General features: G+C 38.6%; 4 protein-coding genes and 1 long non-coding RNA gene across 6 annotated transcripts; 3 read left to right on the top strand and 2 right to left on the bottom strand.

Moving 5' to 3' along the window:
• Positions 1–625: 625 nt before the first annotated feature.
• LOC135614559 (ADP-ribosylation factor 2-B) lies at positions 626–4,301 on the bottom strand. Its single transcript, XM_065112049.1, has 7 exons — positions 4,151–4,301; positions 3,717–3,875; positions 2,798–2,868; positions 2,389–2,508; positions 1,590–1,708; positions 1,084–1,165; positions 626–859 (listed from the first exon to the last, which is right to left on the bottom strand). The coding sequence occupies exons 2-7, from the start codon at positions 3,862–3,864 to the stop codon at positions 857–859; spliced, it is 543 nt and encodes a 180-aa protein (XP_064968121.1). The 5' UTR covers positions 3,865–3,875; positions 4,151–4,301; the 3' UTR covers positions 626–856.
• Positions 4,302–4,322: 21 nt separating this feature from the next.
• On the top strand, positions 4,323–5,602 carry LOC135614560 (uncharacterized). Its single transcript, XR_010487597.1, has 2 exons — positions 4,323–4,617; positions 4,798–5,602. It is a non-coding gene; the product is annotated as an uncharacterized LOC135614560 (long non-coding RNA).
• A 259-nt stretch (positions 5,603–5,861) lies between these two features.
• LOC135614558 (guanylate kinase 2, chloroplastic/mitochondrial-like) lies at positions 5,862–11,170 on the bottom strand. Its single transcript, XM_065112047.1, has 5 exons — positions 10,825–11,170; positions 9,633–9,764; positions 8,169–8,360; positions 6,894–7,240; positions 5,862–6,122 (listed from the first exon to the last, which is right to left on the bottom strand). Exons 1-4 carry the CDS (start codon positions 11,092–11,094, stop codon positions 6,902–6,904), a joined length of 933 nt encoding a protein of 310 aa, XP_064968119.1. The 5' UTR covers positions 11,095–11,170; the 3' UTR covers positions 5,862–6,122; positions 6,894–6,901.
• Positions 11,171–11,918: 748 nt separating this feature from the next.
• On the top strand, positions 11,919–16,382 carry LOC135614557 (probable serine/threonine-protein kinase PBL2). The gene is made up of 6 exons (XM_065112046.1): positions 11,919–12,172; positions 14,055–14,431; positions 14,521–14,656; positions 14,801–14,937; positions 15,026–15,149; positions 15,818–16,382. The coding sequence occupies exons 1-6, from the start codon at positions 12,112–12,114 to the stop codon at positions 16,153–16,155; spliced, it is 1,173 nt and encodes a 390-aa protein (XP_064968118.1). The 5' UTR covers positions 11,919–12,111; the 3' UTR covers positions 16,156–16,382.
• Positions 16,383–17,467: 1,085 nt separating this feature from the next.
• Positions 17,468–21,301, top strand: LOC103988296 (probable protein S-acyltransferase 1). 2 transcript variants are annotated; one of them, XR_001978509.2, is made up of 7 exons: positions 17,468–17,755; positions 18,221–18,424; positions 18,521–18,829; positions 18,941–19,174; positions 19,439–19,949; positions 20,961–21,138; positions 21,251–21,301. XR_001978509.2 is itself a non-coding variant. In XM_009406844.3 (6 exons), the coding sequence occupies exons 1-5, from the start codon at positions 17,711–17,713 to the stop codon at positions 19,946–19,948; spliced, it is 1,302 nt and encodes a 433-aa protein (XP_009405119.2). In that variant the 5' UTR covers positions 17,468–17,710; the 3' UTR covers position 19,949; positions 20,961–21,301. The 2 variants fall into 2 exon arrangements, 1 of the variants encoding a protein (XP_009405119.2); XM_009406844.3 differs by having other exon boundaries at positions 20,961–21,301.
• Positions 21,302–21,425: the final 124 nt, after the last annotated feature.

Here is a 21,425-nt window from a genome sequence, read left to right as displayed (position 1 = left end):
GCAATTGGGACAAGAGAGTGGAATGAATCCATGGCCTTAAATGAGCTAAGATCCTATTGGCCTCTAGTGTTTGTACTGCTGCAAGTGCAAAATAAAGGGAGGAGGAGCACTTATGCCGAGGAGTAATGAACTCGGTTCCATCGTTTCTTCTTGGGAATCATTTTGGCCCCTTCTCTTGTTTCTATTTCTCAGCAGGTGTTTGTTTGACTCTCTGCTGGTACAGGGAAAGCAGACGTTGTTCTTTTGTTTTCTCACTTTGAATTAGAAGAGGGGCTCTCTTTCAGGAGTTGACAAGTGTGAAAAATAGCTCTCTATTTTTAATTTTCCTGAAGAACTTAGGAGGATGAGTCTGTCTGTCATAATATAATAACTAACGTATGCCAAATATTCCATGTTAAATTTTTTTTGTTTTTCAGATGGCAATATAGTTGATCACATTCAACCACCCCCACCCTAAAAGGTAAACTTTCTACATTCATCTGAATTAATTGCTCTGTTGGTAAAAAAAGCCCATTATGCATCGTCCCTACCAAGATAAGCAAAGCCTATGTCAAAATAAAATATCAGATAAAATAATAGGGCCAGCCAGCATCATCCCCAAACCTATTCAACAAAACGAGTAGCATACCAGCAAAAAGAATTCATAAACATAGAACAGGTGTAAGGTAGCCAACACGGTTATTTTACTGCCAAAGTATTACTTAGGTTTTGAAAAAGCATAAGACAAGGGAAAAAGATGACCCATTCAAGTGAAACATTATAAGTTGCGTTGGTTCCGATGTGTCCCAAAAGCGTGCAACAATGTGGGAAATTCCATAATACTGATGCTGTCATGCGCCCTTCCAAGCAACCTTGGTTACTGTCAAATAATAAGCATGTAAGCACCAAAATATTGGGTCACCACGACTGCATATATACCAACTCTCTCCTCCATTAAATAGAAAAAGAAAAAATGATGCCACGACTCTCAAGAATTTGACAAATAAAAAGGGAATTGGTGCATGCATGCGATGCACGCATACATAGACTTGGATTATAAAGTTCTAACCAACCACAAGGATGAACAAAAGAGTTAGTAGATACCTTGCTGGCAATGTTGCTAGAAAGCCAGTCGAGCCCCTCGTATAAGCCCTCACCAGATGTGGCACAAGTGCTCTGTATGTACCTAAAACAATATAAAGTGCAGAAAACCAGTCAGCAGTATGAACAACCTATATTTTTTAATCAATCATAAGAAACCTGAAAATTTGTGGTCCTTTCAAAAAAGAAAGTCACCAGATGTATGAAGAGATTTTCTAAAACATCCGTTTTGGTTGGGAAAAAAAAAGAAAGTCAATGGACCTTTCTAGAAAGCCAATCTGGATTTTCTAAAAAGCAGCTTTCCGACCAAAATTTTAAACCTTCAAATGAAAGTCAAGTGGTCGTTTACCGAAAGAAACAAACAAAAGGCTACCTAATATTAAGTTTATCTAATGTCACCATCAAACATATGCTTTGATCTATTTGCAGAAAATCAACTCCTTTACATTTCTGCACCTATATATATATACATACATATGTATTAGCTCATCAAGTGAAGAATATCTTACCAGTGTCGCTGACGCAGGGAATGCAGACCAAGCTTATCAGTGATTTCAGCAGCATTCATTGCATTTGGAAGGTCTTGTTTGTTAGCAAACACAAGCAAGACAGCATCCCGTAACTCATCCTATCAGCATCGAAACACATTAAAAACAGATGGATCAGTAATCCATAGTAATAAAAAGATGCTACGTTGCTAAAGAAGATACCTGACATGCTTTAAATTTCGTATGAACTAAATGATTGGTAAAATGGGTTAAAAGGACATTCAAATACCAAAATGTTGATCCACCAAACTTCATTCACAAAGACATATATTGATGAAAATCATGATTAGATAAATCATTTGAAAGAATCATCCGGTGAATTATTTACCCAATTAGTTTCTTTCTCATCTAACTTTGTATCCAAAAATATAAAAAATGGATCTTAATAGCTTTTAACGGTATAATGATCATACATATCTTTTTTTCTTTTGTCATCTAAAATCACAAGAAATTTACAACTGTTATCATATAAGTTCCTTCTATCACACCAATCAACAACTTTGTCATGTATAGGAATCATTCACTTAATCCACTAGATAACCATGTAAGTGAAATTTTGTATGAGATTATGTATGAATAAGTTAGTGCAGAACAAGAACATTTTCTTCATTTCTAAGGTTAATTTGATGGCAGAAGTCAAAGCTTATTTAACATAATCCGATAAACACAACAATTCTACTTGAGTTAGGCTTTAACAAATCTGTTTTATGCAAACAGAACATTACATATTTAAAGGAGTACCATCACTAGAAGAAGTTACCTCATTTAGCATCCTGTGGAGTTCATCTCTTGCCTCAACAACACGATCACGGTCATTGCTGTCAACAACGAAAATAAGGCCCTGTGTGTTCTGGAAGTAATGCCTCCACAGAGGTCTGATCTGTTCTTCCAAACAGCAACATCACCAGAACATAGGCGTTGAGTAAACAGTCAAACAAGTTGCATTTTACCAGAATAATCATAGAGACAGAATCAGGCTACTTTTTACATGTAAAGTATCTGATATGTAGTATGCCAATTTAAGATAACCATACCTTAGAACACCTAAATGTTTTGTAAAATAATAATTTGTTGTAGGCAACTTAACCTCATAAGATGATCATCTTCAAACAACTCTTGTCACAGATGCTTGGATAATGAAAAACAGGCTAACATAATCACAGCAATACCTTGTCCTGACCACCAACATCCCATACAGTGAAGCTAATGTTTTTGTACTCAACGGTCTCCACATTGAATCCTGCATTAAAATCAACCAAATTTATTTAAAAAACTTATAAATCTATGATTGTGTAAGCATGTACATTTCGATTGCTAAACACCAAGCAGCCATTAAGTCATTCATAATTTATTAAAAGTCATGCTTCTGCTATAAGAAAGCAAAAAATTATGCTCATTGACAAAAAAAAACCTTAATTGCTCATGTGTTGAATAAGTAAACACAGTTTAAATGAAAATGTAATCATCACAACTGGAAGCCTCATCAACTCAACCAACTGTTGATACAATGATTGTTGGCAATATCTGTCGATTACACTAGCAATGCAACAAAAACAATAAGTAGATAAAAGATTAATAGAAAACTCAGGAATTTCTTTCACAGAAGTTAGGAGGTACACATAAAGGAGAGATAAATCATGGTTTGGAGACATGCCCGACATTGTCAGTATCTTCGTGATAACATATTCCATGAGTCCGTTCCGCGAACAAAATACTCAATTCGACAGGTGAAATAAAGAGAATTATCATGAATTTAAATTTGTTTCAAGATTCTTTCCTCCCATAATTTTAGACCCATTCTCGTGAAGCAGAAAGCTAAAATTATGATTGTGAGCAAATAGAGCATAAGCAAATATGAATTTATGAAACAAGACGATCAATGTTCACAACGACCTATTATATATTTAGAAAAAAAAAACATGTCAATTAGATCGGCGCAGTATCACCAGCGCACCATCCAAACACGAACGTGAGCCTTATTATCTGAAGTATCAAGTAGCCATCACAGAAAGAAATAAAGAACACTTCATTCCAGAATATTAAATTTTAATTGAGAAAAGCACATTTAGGGAAGCGAACAATACTCACCAATGGTTGGAATGGTGGTGACGATCTCTCCAAGCTTGAGCTTGTAAAGAATTGTGGTCTTACCAGCGGCATCAAGCCCGACCATCAGGATCCTCATCTCCTTCTTCGCAAACAGGCGGCTAAAGAGCTTTGCGAACGACAACCCCATCTTTCCTTCAGCTATCAAGAGAAAACATAACGAAAAATCAGCCCAAAAGGTAAAAACAACAAAAATGCACGGATCAAAGATCCAACACAATAATAAATGAGATTAAGATATGGAAAGGCTAAAAAAACCCAAGATCCACATGAATAGGGTTCCGATCCGAGAGTCCCCACAAGAGATCGATGTATGATTTAAGACGGAAGAAGAAGATTGAGGATTTCGGCGATCGATCATTGCGGCGATCTTCTGGATCAGGCATACAGAAGAAGGAGAGGAGGATCGGAATCACCTGGAGATCGCGAAAGAGGTGGAGAGATCGAGAGGGATGGGGCGAGAGAGGCCTCCGCTTCTTCCCTTCCTTCGAAACCGCACGGAGAGGGGGAAGGGAAAATGGAGATGCAAGGGAATAAATAGAAAGAACGCAACCGATGTCACGTGACTTTCATAAGGTGTTCGGTATAGGTCAGGTTCGTAACTGTTCGAAATAACGGCACCGCCGTTATGATGATGTTTCACGACTGCGTTATGATAAAGATAACAACTGAAGAGATTCTTTAAAACGGCCTTTTTACGGCCTCCTATCTTTCTGATCCTCAAAACCCTGCCCTGTTTTCTCTGTCTCTCGATCTGTCACAGGATCCGAGACCCTTCTCCTTCTCACTTCTTAACATTTCTCCATACAACCTCTTTCGTTTTCCATTCTGATCGATTTGACGGAATTCTAGGCCGGGGTGCGCCGGTAGTTGCTTCCTCCGGGTAAAAGATCAGATCTTGGTTTGGTCATTTATTGTTTTTCCTCTGTTCATAAGCCCTAGACGGAAAATTTAAATTTCAAGTCCATTTTCTCTTCTTCCCTCGTGTATGTTGTCTCTTTATCTGAGCTATATTGCTGAAAACTGCGATTTTTTTTTTTTTTTTGCTTCTGTGAGGGAGCAGCGAGAGAGTGTTCCGTTATCGGACTCGAAGCTTCTCGGAATATCGCAAAATAGAAAACAAGTATGATCATTTTAGGGATTTTGTTGTTCTGCAAAGGTTGGGGTTTATTGGTCATACAATCATGTAGTGAAGAAGCTGCATTAGGTGGTGTTTATGACTTTATTGTGAGTAATGTGGCTTTCGTTTTTTTGGCTGCGACTCACCAAAATTTCTTTGCAAGGAGGATATGGAGTTTGTTTAGTATATTAAACATACCTAAAGAAGCTTCTTTGCCGAGGCATTCCAACAAATATGCATCTGATGTGTTTGCCTAATTGCTTGGAACTTATAGCGTTGCTTCATTTACTTGTAATCAGTTGAGTTATCACGTCATGGACCTATGTGGGACCAAAGCGGGTGAGTTTGGGTTGCTTAATCAATTTATGGCGCAATTTTCTATCAATGACCATGCGATGCTGGAAAGAAGCTCAGATTGGATGTACAACCCATATCGGCGCTGAACCCAGGGAGGGAAGCATGAGAACGTTGCTTCAGTGCCAACCACACTATTTTGGATTCGCAGCTCGATTACGCCATCAACTTTCAGGGACGCTCAGACACTGTTTCATGGAAGAAAATTGGAATGATGCTGTGGAAAGTTTTGGTACAGTCGAGTCTGCTGAAATAAGTATTGTTCATATAATGTCAATATCTGCAATTTTGTTTTTGTATAAATAATAGCCTGCTTGCTTGCTTCTGAGACAGCGGAGGCTAAACACATGAATTATCTGTTGGAATGATAGCCTTCTCTACAGACTTCATGAGAGTTCCAATTCGGTAGTGTTGGCAAAATGTGCGTATGCAGTCCATTTATTGGCATACATCTCGTGTTATGTATTGCCTGATTCATCCTCGAGCACACATTCCCCGGAGTCCAACGGCGTCAGGCGAAGTCAGGGACACCTTTTCCTTCCATTTAAACAACGGTTGATTCATTCGGTGATTCTTCAGCCTGCTTCTTTCGTATGCACGTCTTTACCGACCAATCCATTCCATGGTGCATGATTTGTGGACCCAACAAGCAATGGATATGAATTGGGGCACCATGTCCTGAATCATCAAATGAACAGTTGCAATGTTTGGAAAGTGAAAGTAGGTAGGCTTGCATGGATAAATGGGGGCATATCTGATTCTGGTAAGATTCATGGCCAACAACACGCCGGATCACCTACATCCTTGCAAAAACTCTGCAGGAGGCAATGTACACTGCCCCTAACAACTACGGATACAAGAGTTCTTTCGTCCTTGTGGTTTCCCTCGAAGGATAAAAGTGGATGGTGAAATATCTGCAGGAAAAAAATGGCAGATAAAGTTTGATCATTTCTAGAACCAAGATTACATTTCATGATCTGTACAAAATAGTCATTCCGGGCAAATATTATTAATCATACACATGCAATAGAAACAAAAAGGATGCATCCTAATTCGATAGATGTAAAAAATATCTTTTAACCTCTTGAAATTTAATGTTGAACGAGATTTGCACATGGGGAAGATGCAAAAATCTTCAGTCTTCAAAGCTAATTGACATGAAAATAACAAAGTTAAGAGCACTAACATCGTGCTTACTTGAACCACTTAAGCCAGAACACGATACTGTTGATTGAGTTTGGAATGAGCATGGGTACGAGCACGAAATCAGGTACCAGACACAGATGGTTTGGGAAGAGATTGGGTACTTGAGTTGTCAGTCGGGCTTGGAAACAAGTAGGGTGAAATTCATGGATACCAGTTGTTATTCCTACTTACATGGAATCAACTAAATTTTGTGACTCATAACTTACATGAGACCTATAGATTCTATGATTAAATAAGGTAAATCAAAATGGTGGAAGAAGATGATAAGACCTAAAAGAACAAGAGACTCGATTGCTCTTAGATTATGGATACTATCCTACATGAAGCATAATAGTGGGCAAAGGTTCATGTAGTCAACCTCATATAGTCCAAATGCAAAGGATATTATCAAATGTCACTAGTACATGAAATATCACAAATGCAAATGATAGGCAAAGACAGAAGACTAAACTTAATAAATGAAAGGAGTGATGGCGAACCTCTTGAACTAGATCTGGACATTGCGCCTGTGGACTTTAGCCTTCTCAGCATCAATGATGGACTCCACAAGTTCAACTGTGTTGTCCAGTTTTCCTTCAGCATTTGTAACAACATAGTCAAATTCTTTGAGATGCCTAACCTCTTCCCTAGCTGTTGCAATCCTGACAAGAAGCATTTCTGCTGTTTCTGTCTTACGAGCTACAAGCCTCTTTACTAGTGTTTCTTCACTTTCTGCGACCAGAAAAATGAAGACTGCTGTGTTGCCAAGTATCGATCTCAGTGTAGCAGCACCTTGTATGTCCACTCTCAATACAATATCGAAACCCTTATCCATGTAGTCACGAATCTGGAGACAAGAAGGAAGATTGACAAATTGAACAATAGAAGCATAGAGCATGATAGGCAAAACTCGTCCAATTGCTAGCTACACACGCAGATGCATGCCTGATTGATTAAAAGCTACATGTCATAAGCAATTATAAGAATCGATGTCAATGTGAATAGCTTATGTTTCTACCAGCTCACATTTTGCAATTACTGCAAATGATAGAAAATGTAACAGTACTGCAGTAAAGACTATTCTAAATATTTATGCCTCATGTGCAACATAGTCAGACACAAAGGTTCCTTAACTCAGTACACAGTATAGCCAGCATAGCCAAACAACAAATGAAGACAACTAAGGCAAAATCCTAACAGCAAGCTCAAGAGAAAACAGGAGAATATAGACATGAAGTTAAGTTCTAAATTTAAAGCCAATGAATTAAGTATTAGCTTGAGGAATACAAACAAAAAGATCTGATGGCCCACAAAAATATCATTTTAAAGTCTTCTGGATGAACGAGAATGTATTGCAAGAAATTATGTTTCTAGGAGTAGCTTATTGAGATGAGTATCAGTCATGTTTGGAATCACATTCTATTGAACTCCTTGGCTAAACGTAAAATACCTTACCTTTTATAAGACATAGCAACGAGCAGTAATTGGCCGGGGCCAGTCCAGGATAACAAAAGTTTGGGCTTATCCATCACAATAGATAGTTACACCCAATGACAGACAAACCAGTTTCTTAAGCCGGAACTATGTTTGTTTGGCTAAGACCTAAAGCTTTAATGTTAAGGACTACTATCGAAAAGCAACATAGAATTATTCGAAAACAAACCTAGACCCTAAAAAAAAAATCTATATGGTAAATAACTCAATCAAACGCAATGCCAAATTTTTGTTAGCAAACAGCTTAAGACAGAATTATGATTGAACTTCAAAATAAATACCTGCTGTTTAGGGATTCCTTTGTAGTCCCCATAAACAAGAGCATGTTCCAAAAGTTCATCTCTTTCAATCATTGAAAGAAACTCCTCTTTGGTTACAAAAAGATAGTCCTTCCCATCAACTTCACCTGGTCGTTGTGGTCGGCTGGTTGCTGTAACAACAAAATGAATTCCTTCCCGGACTTCTAGTAGCCTCTGCTAAGCTAAGACTGAATAAGCATTGATAATAGCCATCTACAAATTGTTCAAATTTCTGTACTTGAAACAAAATCCAGAATACCCAATTTAGAGGACAAGAAAAATGATGCCTCATTTCAGCAACTACATATCCAAAAATTCAAAACATAGTACCTCCAAAATAGTTTGTGAAACATAAAAAATATATAGAAGCTGAAAATTATGTTTCTAATCCAAAGGCCCTTTTTTTCTTACCTTTTAAAACAATATTAGTTAATTAAGTTACTCAGAATCAAATAGACAGAGATCAATATAGTTTTATAGTGATATATATATATATACACACACACACACACACACACACACGCCTCAAATAAGACAACTAATCTTTCTGATACAAAGTGACATTTTACGTATAAATTTTAGAATTCAATGGTTCAAGTTTCTCCTAATCAATCATCCTGCTAGGAGGAGTAATTTCACATAAAAATTTAAACACACATGATTTAATTTCTTTTTCAGTTGTATAATTACAAACCGTTGTTAGCACCAGGGAAGGTATAAACTGCTTGTTTCAATCTGACAGCAAAAACCTAGCCATGAAAACGGATATCTCCAGCCATCATTTAGTCATCATTAGTCACAAAAAACTAATCTGAGAGTGAAAATCTAGTCAAGTGAACTGGAAGTTTTCAGACACTCATCTAATTGTATTAGTCATGAAAAAGCTAGTCATGTTAGAACTTGAACAAATATGAAGCATATTAATATTAAAAGAAATGCATATTTCTTAAGTAAGAAAAGTGATGTAAAAAAAATCTAACCAATCAGGTGATGCAAACTACAAGAAATGAATACTACTATGTTCAAGCAAAGCATAAGAGCAATGCAACAGAATGTACCATGTTAGATCATTAGACAGTATGAAAATCTTGAGTTCTCTGTACGCTACCGCCTCAAATCTTTTCATATTGTGCACAAGTCCCCAATTCTAGTCATGCACAAGAAAGCCCAAAAACTATTAATCCATGCAGATTAGTCCCTAGGAATATGTCTAATGAAATATTTCAGGTTATTCAACAACAGTTAGGTTGAACTAAATTGACCATCGATACAGAGAAGTTAATGGAGGGACTAACATGCACAAACCGATGAAAACTACAGGGGCATTTATATGCAAAAATGAAAGATCCTGGGGGCTAATATAACCCAAAAGAAATTAGGATAAATACTGATTCATGACAACAATGTCTTATGGTGGAAGTTAACAAAACAAAGAAGGTCCTTCACCTTGATAACTGCATCTTTGCCAACACCACTTGGTCCACTGACAACAAGGATCAAGGGATTTGGTGGCGGGAAAGAAGGAGCTGAACTGAAGGTTGATCCTAACGTTGCTTCAAGTCCTTTGTACAACGTAGCCTACCATAGTTATCATGTCAGTTTCAAAACATGCAAGAACTTAGACAATAAAAAGGAGTATACAAGTAAAACCAAGTGTCATTAAAATTTCAACATCGATATCCTTGTATAGCTTAAAATTTTACTAGAATTCATATATACCAGAAGGTGTCAATCATATATTAAAAATGAACTTTCTTTATTAAAATAGACCTCAAAATGCACCTCAAAGTCATTGTAGTTTATGTAAAATGGATAGCCTCATGCATGAAGTTCACCACCATTATGGTTCCTGGTATGCTAGCAACCTTAACCTCCTACGCAAAAAGATAATCTATTCAAGCGAATTTGCAAGTCATAATAGAGCAACCTTATCATTGCAGGAAGTCCAGACTCAAAAAGGAAACAAACAGCGTGAGACTCTCATCATGGTTTGCTTGCCTTGAGCAGTACTATTATATGTGCCCAACCTTCGCCTAGAATGCAGACACATAACTTCCACCATTTGAAATCGGATACTAAGTGTCACTGAGGTTGCACCGAAATTATCTTTAGCAGGGGTGAAACTGGAACATTTCACTGCTTGTCACCTTAAAGCAACTGATTTCTTTTCCAGCCAGAATCACCGGATTCTTCTTTTTATTTTTGTCTCAAAACTTCACTATTGTTATATCCTCCTCGTTTCTCAATTCCTTCAATTTCTATTCGTACAACCAACACAAGGAAATTTTAGATTATTAGGCATGGATAGCAAGCAGCTGAATTCCCACATCGAAAGAAGGAACAATACGTTGAAAATGGGCGGTCGAGCCTCCAATTAAAAGTTTTGTGTTTTAAATAAAAGGATATTTTCCATACTTATTACTTTGTTCCTATTTTTCACTAATAAAAGTTACAAAACCCACAGTCTTGCAACAAAATAGAAGAAGCAGAAAATAAAAGAAATATGACACCACAATATCGCGTCATACGAGTGCCCGGTTTAATGGAATGCGATCCTACCGCGCAAGCAGGATAAGTTAACAAGAAGAAACCCGCAATGAATCAAGAATGACGGTCGAGGGGACGGCAGAACCCTAACCTTATCTGCAGTGGAGGGTGGTAGGGGGACGAAGGAGGAGCGGCGGGCGTCCTCGGTGGGGGCGGACGACGCCATGAGCGGCAACTCGAAGCTCTGGCTCGGGGCAAACCCTAGCCGACTCCGACCGGCAGGCCTCGAGATCACAGTGGAGACCGATTTGGGGAGGGGGAAGGCAGAAGGGAGTTGGCGTCGAGCGACGGAGCTGAGAAGTCTTTGCAAGAGCATCGCGGAGAAGGGAGACGAGGAAGGCGGAGAGAAAGGGAACAGCATCAGAGAGAGAGAGTGAGAGATAGAGAGAGAGGCGCCTCCGCAAGAAATCGGGCCTTCTCCATCCGCTCGCTCGTTTAAGCCCAACAAACTATAATGCATACATCTGGCAACGCTTTTCTGTTTTCTGTTACAAGAAACAAAAAACATGGAAATCCCAAAAGAGGATTTACGGCAAAACAAATGCTTTGATGATTCGGACCCACATTGAAAGGATAAGTTCTCTTACATGTCATTTATTACCTAAAAAATACTTCATTAATCAGTCAACCTTTGAAAAGTCTAACAAACGAGTGTCGCTCATTAGAACACACGTTAAAATTGTTGGTCAGCATAATGAAACATCAAACAAGGCAAAGAGTTGGAAGTCAATATCTTCGAAGATCAAAAGACTATATATGTTGCTAAGAGTTGAAGAAAGAGAAACAATATTATTTTTGGCAATAGTTACTGGGAAAATGATGTTATTTTAGCATAAGGTGCCAGCCAAGCACTGGTCTAACTCGGACACGATCTCCTTTCATATTACTGTGATAAAAGCTTGACTTCTTTGGAGGAAGAGGAGAACTCACTTGTACCGGCGATGACCGACGGAGATGCCAAACCTTCTCGTCCATGTGAACTCCCGAAGAAGAGCAGAGCAGCCCCATAAGACGGTGCCACAAACCAGATGATACGTTGGTGCGTTGATTTCACCCACCTTTGTTTCCTTCCGACGAAAGCTCCGACAAATCTGTTGACTCGATGCTTGACTTTAAGCTACAACGTGTCAGCATCCTCGATTTCTTGAAGTTTTTTATGAAGTTGATGTTTCCAAGTTTCCATCCCATCACTGCGTCGACCTGGAACGGGTCAAGAGCATAGAAATTTCCGCCAATTTTGAGTCAGGGATTAGCTATTCTATCTGATGATGAGATCAGCCTTGACCGATCTCTGCTGACGGTGGAAGCATCTCCGACGCCTGTAATATGTGGTTGGCTATGGCCGATGGGTGATTGAGGTCTTCTTGGCTGTCCTCTAATGGGGAACTTCTGCGGGGGCTCTGCTAAGCTGGCAAACGCTTCCTCTCCTTATGCTTCAAGTGAGAAACCAACCACTCTTCCTTTCTCTACTGTGTTCGTTCTCGTTTCTCTTTGTTTGCCTGCTATTTCTTATTTTGGGGGAGAAGAACCGAGGAGATCACTCACATAAGCTTTTCGAAACGACAAGTACAAAGTGGGGGGAAACTATATGTATTACGCATAATCTTACTGCAATGCTTCCGGGTACAGTAGTGCCTCAAGTGCCTGTTGGAAGCAGCCACCGCCTCGCCTGCTTCTTTTGGTGCAGAAATTGAATGGTAATAGTTGTCGAATTATTGTTCGGTCAAGAGCAATTTGAGGTGAATAAACCCTAGATGTCATACATACCACGAGAAGCATTCCCCCCCCCCACAAAAGAATCATTCCCGGAAGCAAAATTGTTTATCCTTTTCTTTACTCGATTGCGTTCTTCATCGGTCGGATGTCGGTTTCATTTTCTGCGTTTTTGTTGCAGTAGTTTTATTGCTCGGGAAGATGTTTGGATATATATGTTCTTTTTCTTCTTTTCAGTCTGTTCTTTTTTTTTTGTGCAACAAGTTACTTTAGAGAAAATAATGAACTTTTTGCTCTAAAGAAGATGTGCAACCTAATATAAATCAGATAGATAAACCTCAGAATTTGATCTTATCTTGATTTTTAAGGGACAAAACTGAATGTTTGAGAGATTTTGTGTGGGGATTGCGTGAAACCAGTAGGGCTTCAGCATGCCAATATGTACTTCTATAACCCAAAAATTAAAATAACCAAACGAGACTGTATTCTCAATTGTCTCTGATTCTCTCTCAAACACTTGAGAATTCCCATGGCACCATCTAATTATTTCTCCTCCACAAGCAATTTATATTAAACAAATTACCAACCAAATTATTGTTGTTCGACGCATAAACAGCACTGTGCTAGAAGAAGTCAGCCTGCATAGCATTTACCAGTGCCATGACTTGAATGGATCTAGGATTACGGCACCATGCTAATTGTGAGATTATTGAGACAGGAAGTGTGCTATTGCAGCAAAGGCATCGACAAGTTAATAACATATAGTGTTGTTCTTTAAGATTGAGATGTCATGTTTTTGTCTTAACTGTGGATTCATCTCCTAAGGCTTCATATTTCTGTTCTTTAGACTTGAAGTATGGTTATATATCTGGTTAATATAACCTAGGGTTGATGTGTGCAAAAGGATTAACTAGAACAGAGATTTTTGCAATTTTAATTTCTGCATTAAGACAGTTGTGCAGCTTGTTTCTGATGCTCCAATCTCAAATATGCTTGCCAACAACTATGTAATAGGGAAACCTTACTGTCTGATTATTGTCTATATCTAATAAGGTGTATATCAATCCACCTGGCCATTCCTGAAATCTGTCATTTGCCTTGATACCAAATATCAAGGTACCTAAATACTAGATCGGATATCAAGGCCCTAGCCTTATGGGATAATTGATCCATCAACTTCGTTTGACCTAAATCACTGACCAATAAGCCCAAGTTAAAGTTTATAGTAGTATACCCATTAGACCTTTATAAGTCAATCTTAATCTTACGTACTTTCGATTTGGAACTAATCGAGGTGTTACAAACAGACCGTCTAATTTGATATATTCTTGCATTGCAATAAGTGGAAAAGGGATGAACTTGGACAACAAGATTTTCTATGTTTAAGCAAGTATAGTCATGATTATCTGCTAAATATACTATGTTTGCAGTACTTAATAATGACTCTAGAAATTGTTTATAGTACTCCAGTTTTATATACAATCATGGATCTATTTGTGATCACATAGTTCCTTATGGAAACTTCTTTCATTTTAAATTTTACTTCAAATGCTCTGTACATCTTTAAAATTATTGCTAAAGGAAATATGACTCACATGTTATCTCCAGAGAATCCACTGTCCAGCATAAATAATTTTAGTTCAAACAAGTCAACGACAACTTATGATTCATCATTCAAAAGCAAGCCACCAACTACTGCCAGTCTTCAGTCCTTCAGCTTGAGCAATTTTGAGACTGCAGCTGAAAGTTTCAACAAGGGAGATGCATCGACCACTGTCAGTCTGAAGTCCTTTAGCTTGATTGATCTCAAGACCGCTACTAAAAATTTCAGCTCCAATTCATATCTAGGCGAAGGAGGTTTTGGGTGTGTCTTCAAAGGATGGATCGATGAGCTTACCTATGCTCCCACTAGACCAGGAGTTGGTATCGTTGTTGCCATCAAGAAACTCAAACGAGAAAGCTTTCAGGGGCACAAGGAATGGCTTGTATGTAACCCCTTGCATCTGTTAGCAAGGAGTTCTTTTATGGCTTCTCATGTTTAAGGTGAACTTCACCTTCACTGTTCTCCATGCAGGCAGAAATTACCTACTTGAGTCAGCTTCACCATGAAAATCTAGTTAAATTGATAGGCTACTGCTCGGAGTCAAACAACAAGCTTCTTGTCTATGAGTATATGCAGAAAGGCAGCTTGGAGAACCATTTATTCAAAAGTATGTTCCTTCTTTGAAATTAGCCTCTATTAGTTTCTTTTGCTTTACTACAATGTTCACCGGGACTATGTCAAAATTCATAGTCTGGATGTTTTCCTTGAAATTTAATGATGAAATGAATGTAATTGGTTTTACTTATTGTAGGAGGGGTGCAGCCTATTCCTTGGTCGGTAAGAGTGAAGGTTGCCATCGATGTAGCTCGAGGATTGTCGTTCTTGCATGGTTTAGAGACCCAAATTATATTCCGTGATTTAAAGGCTTCAAATGTTCTCCTTGACTCGGTAGTTTGCACTTGAATCAGCATAACTGATTAAGTGAATTCTGAATATTCTATGACATGTTGAATCTCAGCTATCAAATTATGTGCAGGATTTCAATGCTAGATTGTCAGATTTTGGCTTAGCTAGGAATGGTCCTACTGGAGACAAGAGTCATGTTTCAACCCGGGTGGTTGGAACTCGTGGCTATGCTGCTCCTGAGTACATTGCTACAGGTAAGCCCTCCTCAAAGATCATAATGTGTACATTGTAGGCAATGTTAAGTGTACATTGTTGCTGAAGTAAAATATAAAGTCTCGTGATCACTGTGGCCTACTCAAAGATCAATAATATATATATATATATATATATATATATATATATATATATATATATATATATATATATATATAAAGCAAGGGTTTTGTCATATAATTTCTTTGGACAATGTCTAATTTAGATGGTTGTACAGATTATATAGCTACAGAGGTAATTTAAGATGAAAATATCCTATATTCGGTGTATATAAAAACAGTATAGATTTATCTTTTTGCATACAGCCGTATGTATAAATCAGTCAATATGGTTATGTGATGAAAATTAAATGAAAGTCAACCTAATGATGAAGATCAATGTGAAGTCAAGCTGGGGTGCAGGGACTAAATTTCCTTAATTTGGCTACTGGCCTAATTATGAGGTTAAAATTAGAGCCGAAATTATCACCTTCTGGAACTCGGTATCACCAGATCCTGTAATTAATTGCCCTATGTGCGGTTTGACTTGCATATCCAAAGAAGTAAGAAATAATATTCTTGTTTCAATTGATTATTCTATTATCATTTCAGCATATCGAAAGATTGGTGGCATATATTGTACTCAAACCTATGAGGTATTTATATGGCAGGTCACTTGAGTTTGAAGAGTGACATCTACAGCCTTGGAGTGGTGTTGTTAGAACTCTTATCAGGGAAGCGAGCACTCGATGAAGATAATGGATCCAGAGAGAAGACACTGGTGGACTGGGCGAAGCCATTCCTAAATGATAAAAGAAAGATGCTAAGGGTCATGGACACAAGACTGGAAGGACAGTACTCGAAGAAGGAAGCCCAAACGATTGCTGCTCTTGTCTTGCAGTGCCTCCATGCAGATCCCAGGAGCAGACCCAACATGACACACATTCTTCCAGCATTAGAACAGCTCCGTGCACCTAAAGACACACCTCGCATGTATTCAAGAGCCTAATGCTACTCTTATTGTGATGTGCAGACTGCATGTTCTGGTGTTTCAGACGGTTTCTCGGCAACAAGGATAACTTCGAATTTAAGAGCCATGGCCAGATACAAGAATTGCATTGTTCGATAGCTTGGTTATCGGAGTCATTTGAGTTTTTCAGTTACCAGTTGTTGTTGTACATCAAAGCCGATAAATATTATGTAAATTTGTCAGCTAATTTTTGTTCATTTATGTTATCATGTGAAGTAAATAGTGCTTAAATAATTAAGGAGAGATAGCAGTCACTTGTGCCAAAAGAGTTGCAGGTTTGCTTACTCTTTTCTATTTAGATTCAGATTAAAGCCATAGATGAACGGTGCAACCAACCACTGAGCTAATAATGCCAGGTGATGGTTGCTCACTGGAGATCAGGAAACAGAGCATAATATTAAGAGATCCGTCCATGAACACGAAAGACTCCCACAACTCCTACAGTTAGCTCTATGCCGGTACATATCGCATCAAATTGACTTGTGATCACTTCCTTAACTCTGCTATTCGAACCATACTGCATGTACGTCTGATCCAACTGCAGCTAACAGCCCTTGCAAGAACATCAAGAGCCGGTCTTCCTCATGGCGGACAACTTAGTCAGCCACGTACTCTACAAGCCACAGTCGTGAACGCCATAATCAAGTTGACAGAATCCAGCATTTCCATAGCTGCAAACGTGCGAGAATGTTTTCTCAGACTACTTATGCAAGTTACTCACGTCCCTGACCTTGTCGAAGGATGGAACTCTGACCGAAGCAAAACCATGTACTCTCATGGCACTCTTTTCCTGCATCAAATGCATGCGTAACCTGTCATTTGTGCCAACTACACCATGGTCAGGGATAGCTGGCTTCACGTTATCCCGAAAGCTCATCAATCGAGCTTCTTCTCTTGTGAATAGAATTCATAAATTGTTGTCAAACATTTGCATAATCCTTCCAAGTATAATATGATCGAATACTGAAAAGAACATGGATACCACTTCCCGGTCACCGTGAACTCTGAAAGAGTGGTGTACGATGACTGTCCATACGACTCATACCTACTTCTCCCAAAATAATCTCTCGTATCAGTAGTCCTAAGACACTTGGATCTGATCCCGCCTCCACCGGGAACTTCCAGAACGGTAAAATCCAACAACAGGATTCAGGTTCGCAAATGCGGAGGCAAACACGTGTGTCTCGCACGTGCACCTTGTGATGGGCGCTTGTCGTCTGGAGTGCACGTGTCACGTAGCTCTCTACCTATTTATCAGCCACGGATGTCGGATGCTGGTGTCGTTGGCTAATCTCCCGCGAAAAGCCCGCAGCCTAATTGAGAAGATCGTATATTGGCCAAGCGAAAACTCAGAGATCTTCTCCTAATTAGAGAAGGTCTGGATCCAATCCCAAGCATCCGGGGACCAGAGAGACGAGAGGAAAAAGGAGCAGCAGTTTATCGATTCTTTCTCTGATCTCAGTTTCTGACGAGCTTCGGATTTTATCAGTGATTGCAAAGGTCTACTAGCCTTTTGCTGGTTGCTGACACCGCAATGCCCCGACTCAGGAGGCTCTATCAAGTTTGGAAGGGAAACAATGTAAGGGCTCTCAGCCATTCCCCCCTTAATCGTGCAATCTATGTTTGTTTGCTTTTTGTGATTTTTTGGGAGGAATTTGTTCACTTTACAACAAATCTATATTGTTTTTAGTTGAGTATTTGACATATAAAGGCTGACCGGAATTTGCGGATGAGTTTTGCCTCCAAATTCATTTAGGGCATGGAAGAAATGATCCACGGATCCTTTTTCTTTTCTTAGTCCTATGCAATTCCTACTTTATCCGTAACCTTTGATGAGTACATTGATTGGATAGGTTACAAAGTTTTCTTTTTTATACTGTTATTTGTCATTAATTTGTGAATTTTGCATATATATAGTTGGTAGTGTTACTCTACAGTGACCTTGTTGCATTGAAGTTATCATATTGCTACTGGTTATGCTGCTGGTGTTTGGATTAACACTTAATTCGTCGATGAGCACGCATGTATCTTTGTCTGTTCTCAGAGGTTCTGGTGTGGTGGGAGGCTAATATTTGGTCCGGATGGTGCTTCACTATCTCTATCAATGCTTCTCATTGCTGGTCCATCGATTGCGTTTTGTTCTCAAGTGCTTGCCAAAATTCTTAACCATGAGATGACCGACGACGATAACCAAAATCGAATACTTGGATCTCCAGTGCTGATCGTGACGGCACTTCTCACTGTAGCAGTAAGTGATATATCAAGAGAAATCAGCATGTTAATTTCCATCAAAGCCCACTGTTAATTTCCAAGTGACATCCTTATTATGATGATGATGATGCAGGATTTGGCTTTTCTGTTGTTGACTTCTAGTAGAGATCCAGGCATAGTGCCAAGAAATGCTCGACCCCCGGATTCTGATGAAGCATTTGATGTCACCACTCCTTCCATGGAGTGGGTGAGTGCAGCAACTCCACACTTACAGCTGCCCCGTACAAAGGATGTTAATGTTGATGGATTTACCGTAAGAGTCAAGTTCTGTGATACATGCTTGCTTTATCGCCCACCCCGGGCTTCCCATTGCTCGATCTGCAATAATTGTGTTCAGAAGTTCGATCACCACTGTCCATGGGTTGATCAGTGCATCGGAGTAGTAAGCAACCTACAAAATTCATGCTTGATTCTCCCTTCTGAACAAAGTGCAGAACTTTTGTTATCACTATTTTTTGTTTGTAATTTGACCAACTCCTATTGATGTCTGCAGCGCAACTATCGGTTCTTCTTCTTGTTTATATCATCATCAACCTTTCTTTGCATATATGTCTTCACCTTCTCATGGTTAAACATTCTTATAGAAGGAAAACGATACCACAATTCTGTCTGGAAGTCCATGAGAAGCGAGGTCTTATCACTTGTTCTCATTGTGTACACTTTCATAGCCATTTGGTTTGTCGGTGGACTGACAGCATTCCATGTCTACTTAATCAGCACAAATCAGGTAGCATTATGTAATATTTGGCGGTCATCATTACTTGTTGGATCCATCATGTTGTGTGTAAATAGATCTGCGTTCACGAATGATTAATCCATCAGCAATCACTGGCATTTCATTGGCTTCTTAAGAATTTAAATTCTGGTCAAATATATGATTCTGTTCGTCTTGTTGTCTGATTAGCTATAACTTCAGCATCACTATATACGGATTGCATGTTTTCCAGTTCTTTAACTTTTAGTTTGATTTTACTTGTTTATGCTTCCACAGACGACATACGAGAACTTCCGGTACTGTTATGATAAGAAGGAGAATCCATATAACAAGGGCTTATTGAAAAATTTTAAAGATGTTTTCTTCTCAAAGATTCCTCCTTCATTGAATGATTTCCGGTCATGGGTGCTTGAAGATTCACCAGAAGCTAGTTCTATTTCTTGGAATAGCGGGATAAATATCGTTGGCTCAAAGGAGAAAATTGACTTGGAAATGGGCAATATGACCGAGTTAAGCAGCAATATGCAGATTACGAATACAATGCAGGACTTGGATTGCACTGCCATTGATGATAATATTCAGGAAAAAGGAAGGCATGAAGATGTTGCCTCTTATCCATTTGCTTTTCCTGTTGTTCAAGAACCTACAGAACAAGCATCCACATGCAACAACCAAACCTGCATAAGAGCAGATGGAATGATTATGGATGAAATGTCTGATGAGGAGAGCTGCTTAAACGACATTTCAACTCATGTCGATGATGATGGTCATCTCCTAGAGACGTAAGGTAAGATTTCTTTCCTATAGCAGAATAACGTCACGACCATCAACTCCTTTATGATAATGGCATACCCATCTGCAATATCATCCTTTGACTATTGATATCTTTAATTTTGATTTGGTGTCTGCTATGAACCAGAACCTAAAATCAAATAGAGGGTAGGCACAGGCAACTTCTTTCCTTAAGTACAAGTTCAATTGTGGATTGAAAACATAGCGAAACATAGCGATGAGCTTCGTGTCCTCTCTTCTTTACCATTTAGAAGCTGGTGTTATCATCATAAAGAATACCAGTTTGAAACTGGACACGAAGCTCTTGCAAGGCTTAAGACAAGCAAGGCTTTTAAAACTTATATTGGTTGTCACCAGTGTTTATATTGTTAGTCTTCTGTATGATTAAGAAATAGCTGATTAAAGAAGACTATTAATCTACTCAATGCCCGTGTATAACCAACAATCAGGAGCTTTATCAGATTCAAATAGTCATCTTCTAAGTTGCATGCCATTTAACTGATTTATTCAGACGGTGCTATACAAGCTCTTTATAAATCACTGAAATGAAATTTTAGCTTCTTTCCCCTTCTTCTGTTCAATGGTATACAAGAGATGTTCTATCAATGTTCTATGATTGAAACGGCTGGAATGCATATATATATATATATATATATGAAAAAAAATGATAACAGTCAAATTCATGGAAGTATCATATGGTGAAAGATTTTGTCAGAGAAGATTTATGACTAAAATAGCTTCTTCCTGATGAAAAATAAGATACAAGGATAAGAGAAAAAAGAACAAGTATTCATGTTTAGGAGGAGAGAGAACTCCGCAGCTGGTGCAACATTAGCCATGGATAAATGTTTAGTCTTCTCTGTTTGTCATGCCTTCACCTCTTGCAAACTAATATAAAAATAGCAGACTGGCACTTCTGCGCTTCGTTCTCTCCGATTCATCTGTTTTTGTTGAGAGGCTACTTTCTGCGAAATGATATTTGTATCATTGCACATGATTTTTGCAGGTGTTACTTGACAAATCTTTCAATACACTAGGAATGAGCATCGTCCATGAAACAGAGTTGCTTGCCGCGCCTTTCTCCAAGGAGAAATGTTCATCAGCCTGCCACATTTTTGCCATGGTTGATCACCTTGGAGCCGTTGTTACATGTTGCAATAAAGAAAGCAGAAATAATCAATCAGGTTGCACCATACTAGTGATCCATGGAACTATTAGGGTAGTTCTGGAGGAATTTTGTTTGTAATTTTCTTCTAATACTTATTTTTTTCTTTTTTGGTTCATTTTCATGTACAGCTTGTGCATAAGTTGGGACTTTTGTTCTTTGTGCAAGAGCATTACTTACTAGATTTGCATAACCTTGTTGTTACATTTTGCTGGAAGAGAGGCTGAACAATGATAAGAGATGGGTGCAGATTCAAGAACTACTTATCAGATTTGCATAACCTTTTCGTTATATTTTGCTGGAAGA

Source organism: Musa acuminata, chromosome BXJ2-6 (assembly GCF_036884655.1).
Source record: "Musa acuminata AAA Group cultivar baxijiao chromosome BXJ2-6, Cavendish_Baxijiao_AAA, whole genome shotgun sequence".
In the NCBI taxonomy this organism is placed as follows: Eukaryota; Viridiplantae; Streptophyta; class Magnoliopsida; order Zingiberales; family Musaceae; genus Musa; species Musa acuminata.
The sequence above is the reverse complement of the archived record's forward strand: the minus strand, read 5'-3'. Positions and strand labels throughout refer to the sequence as shown.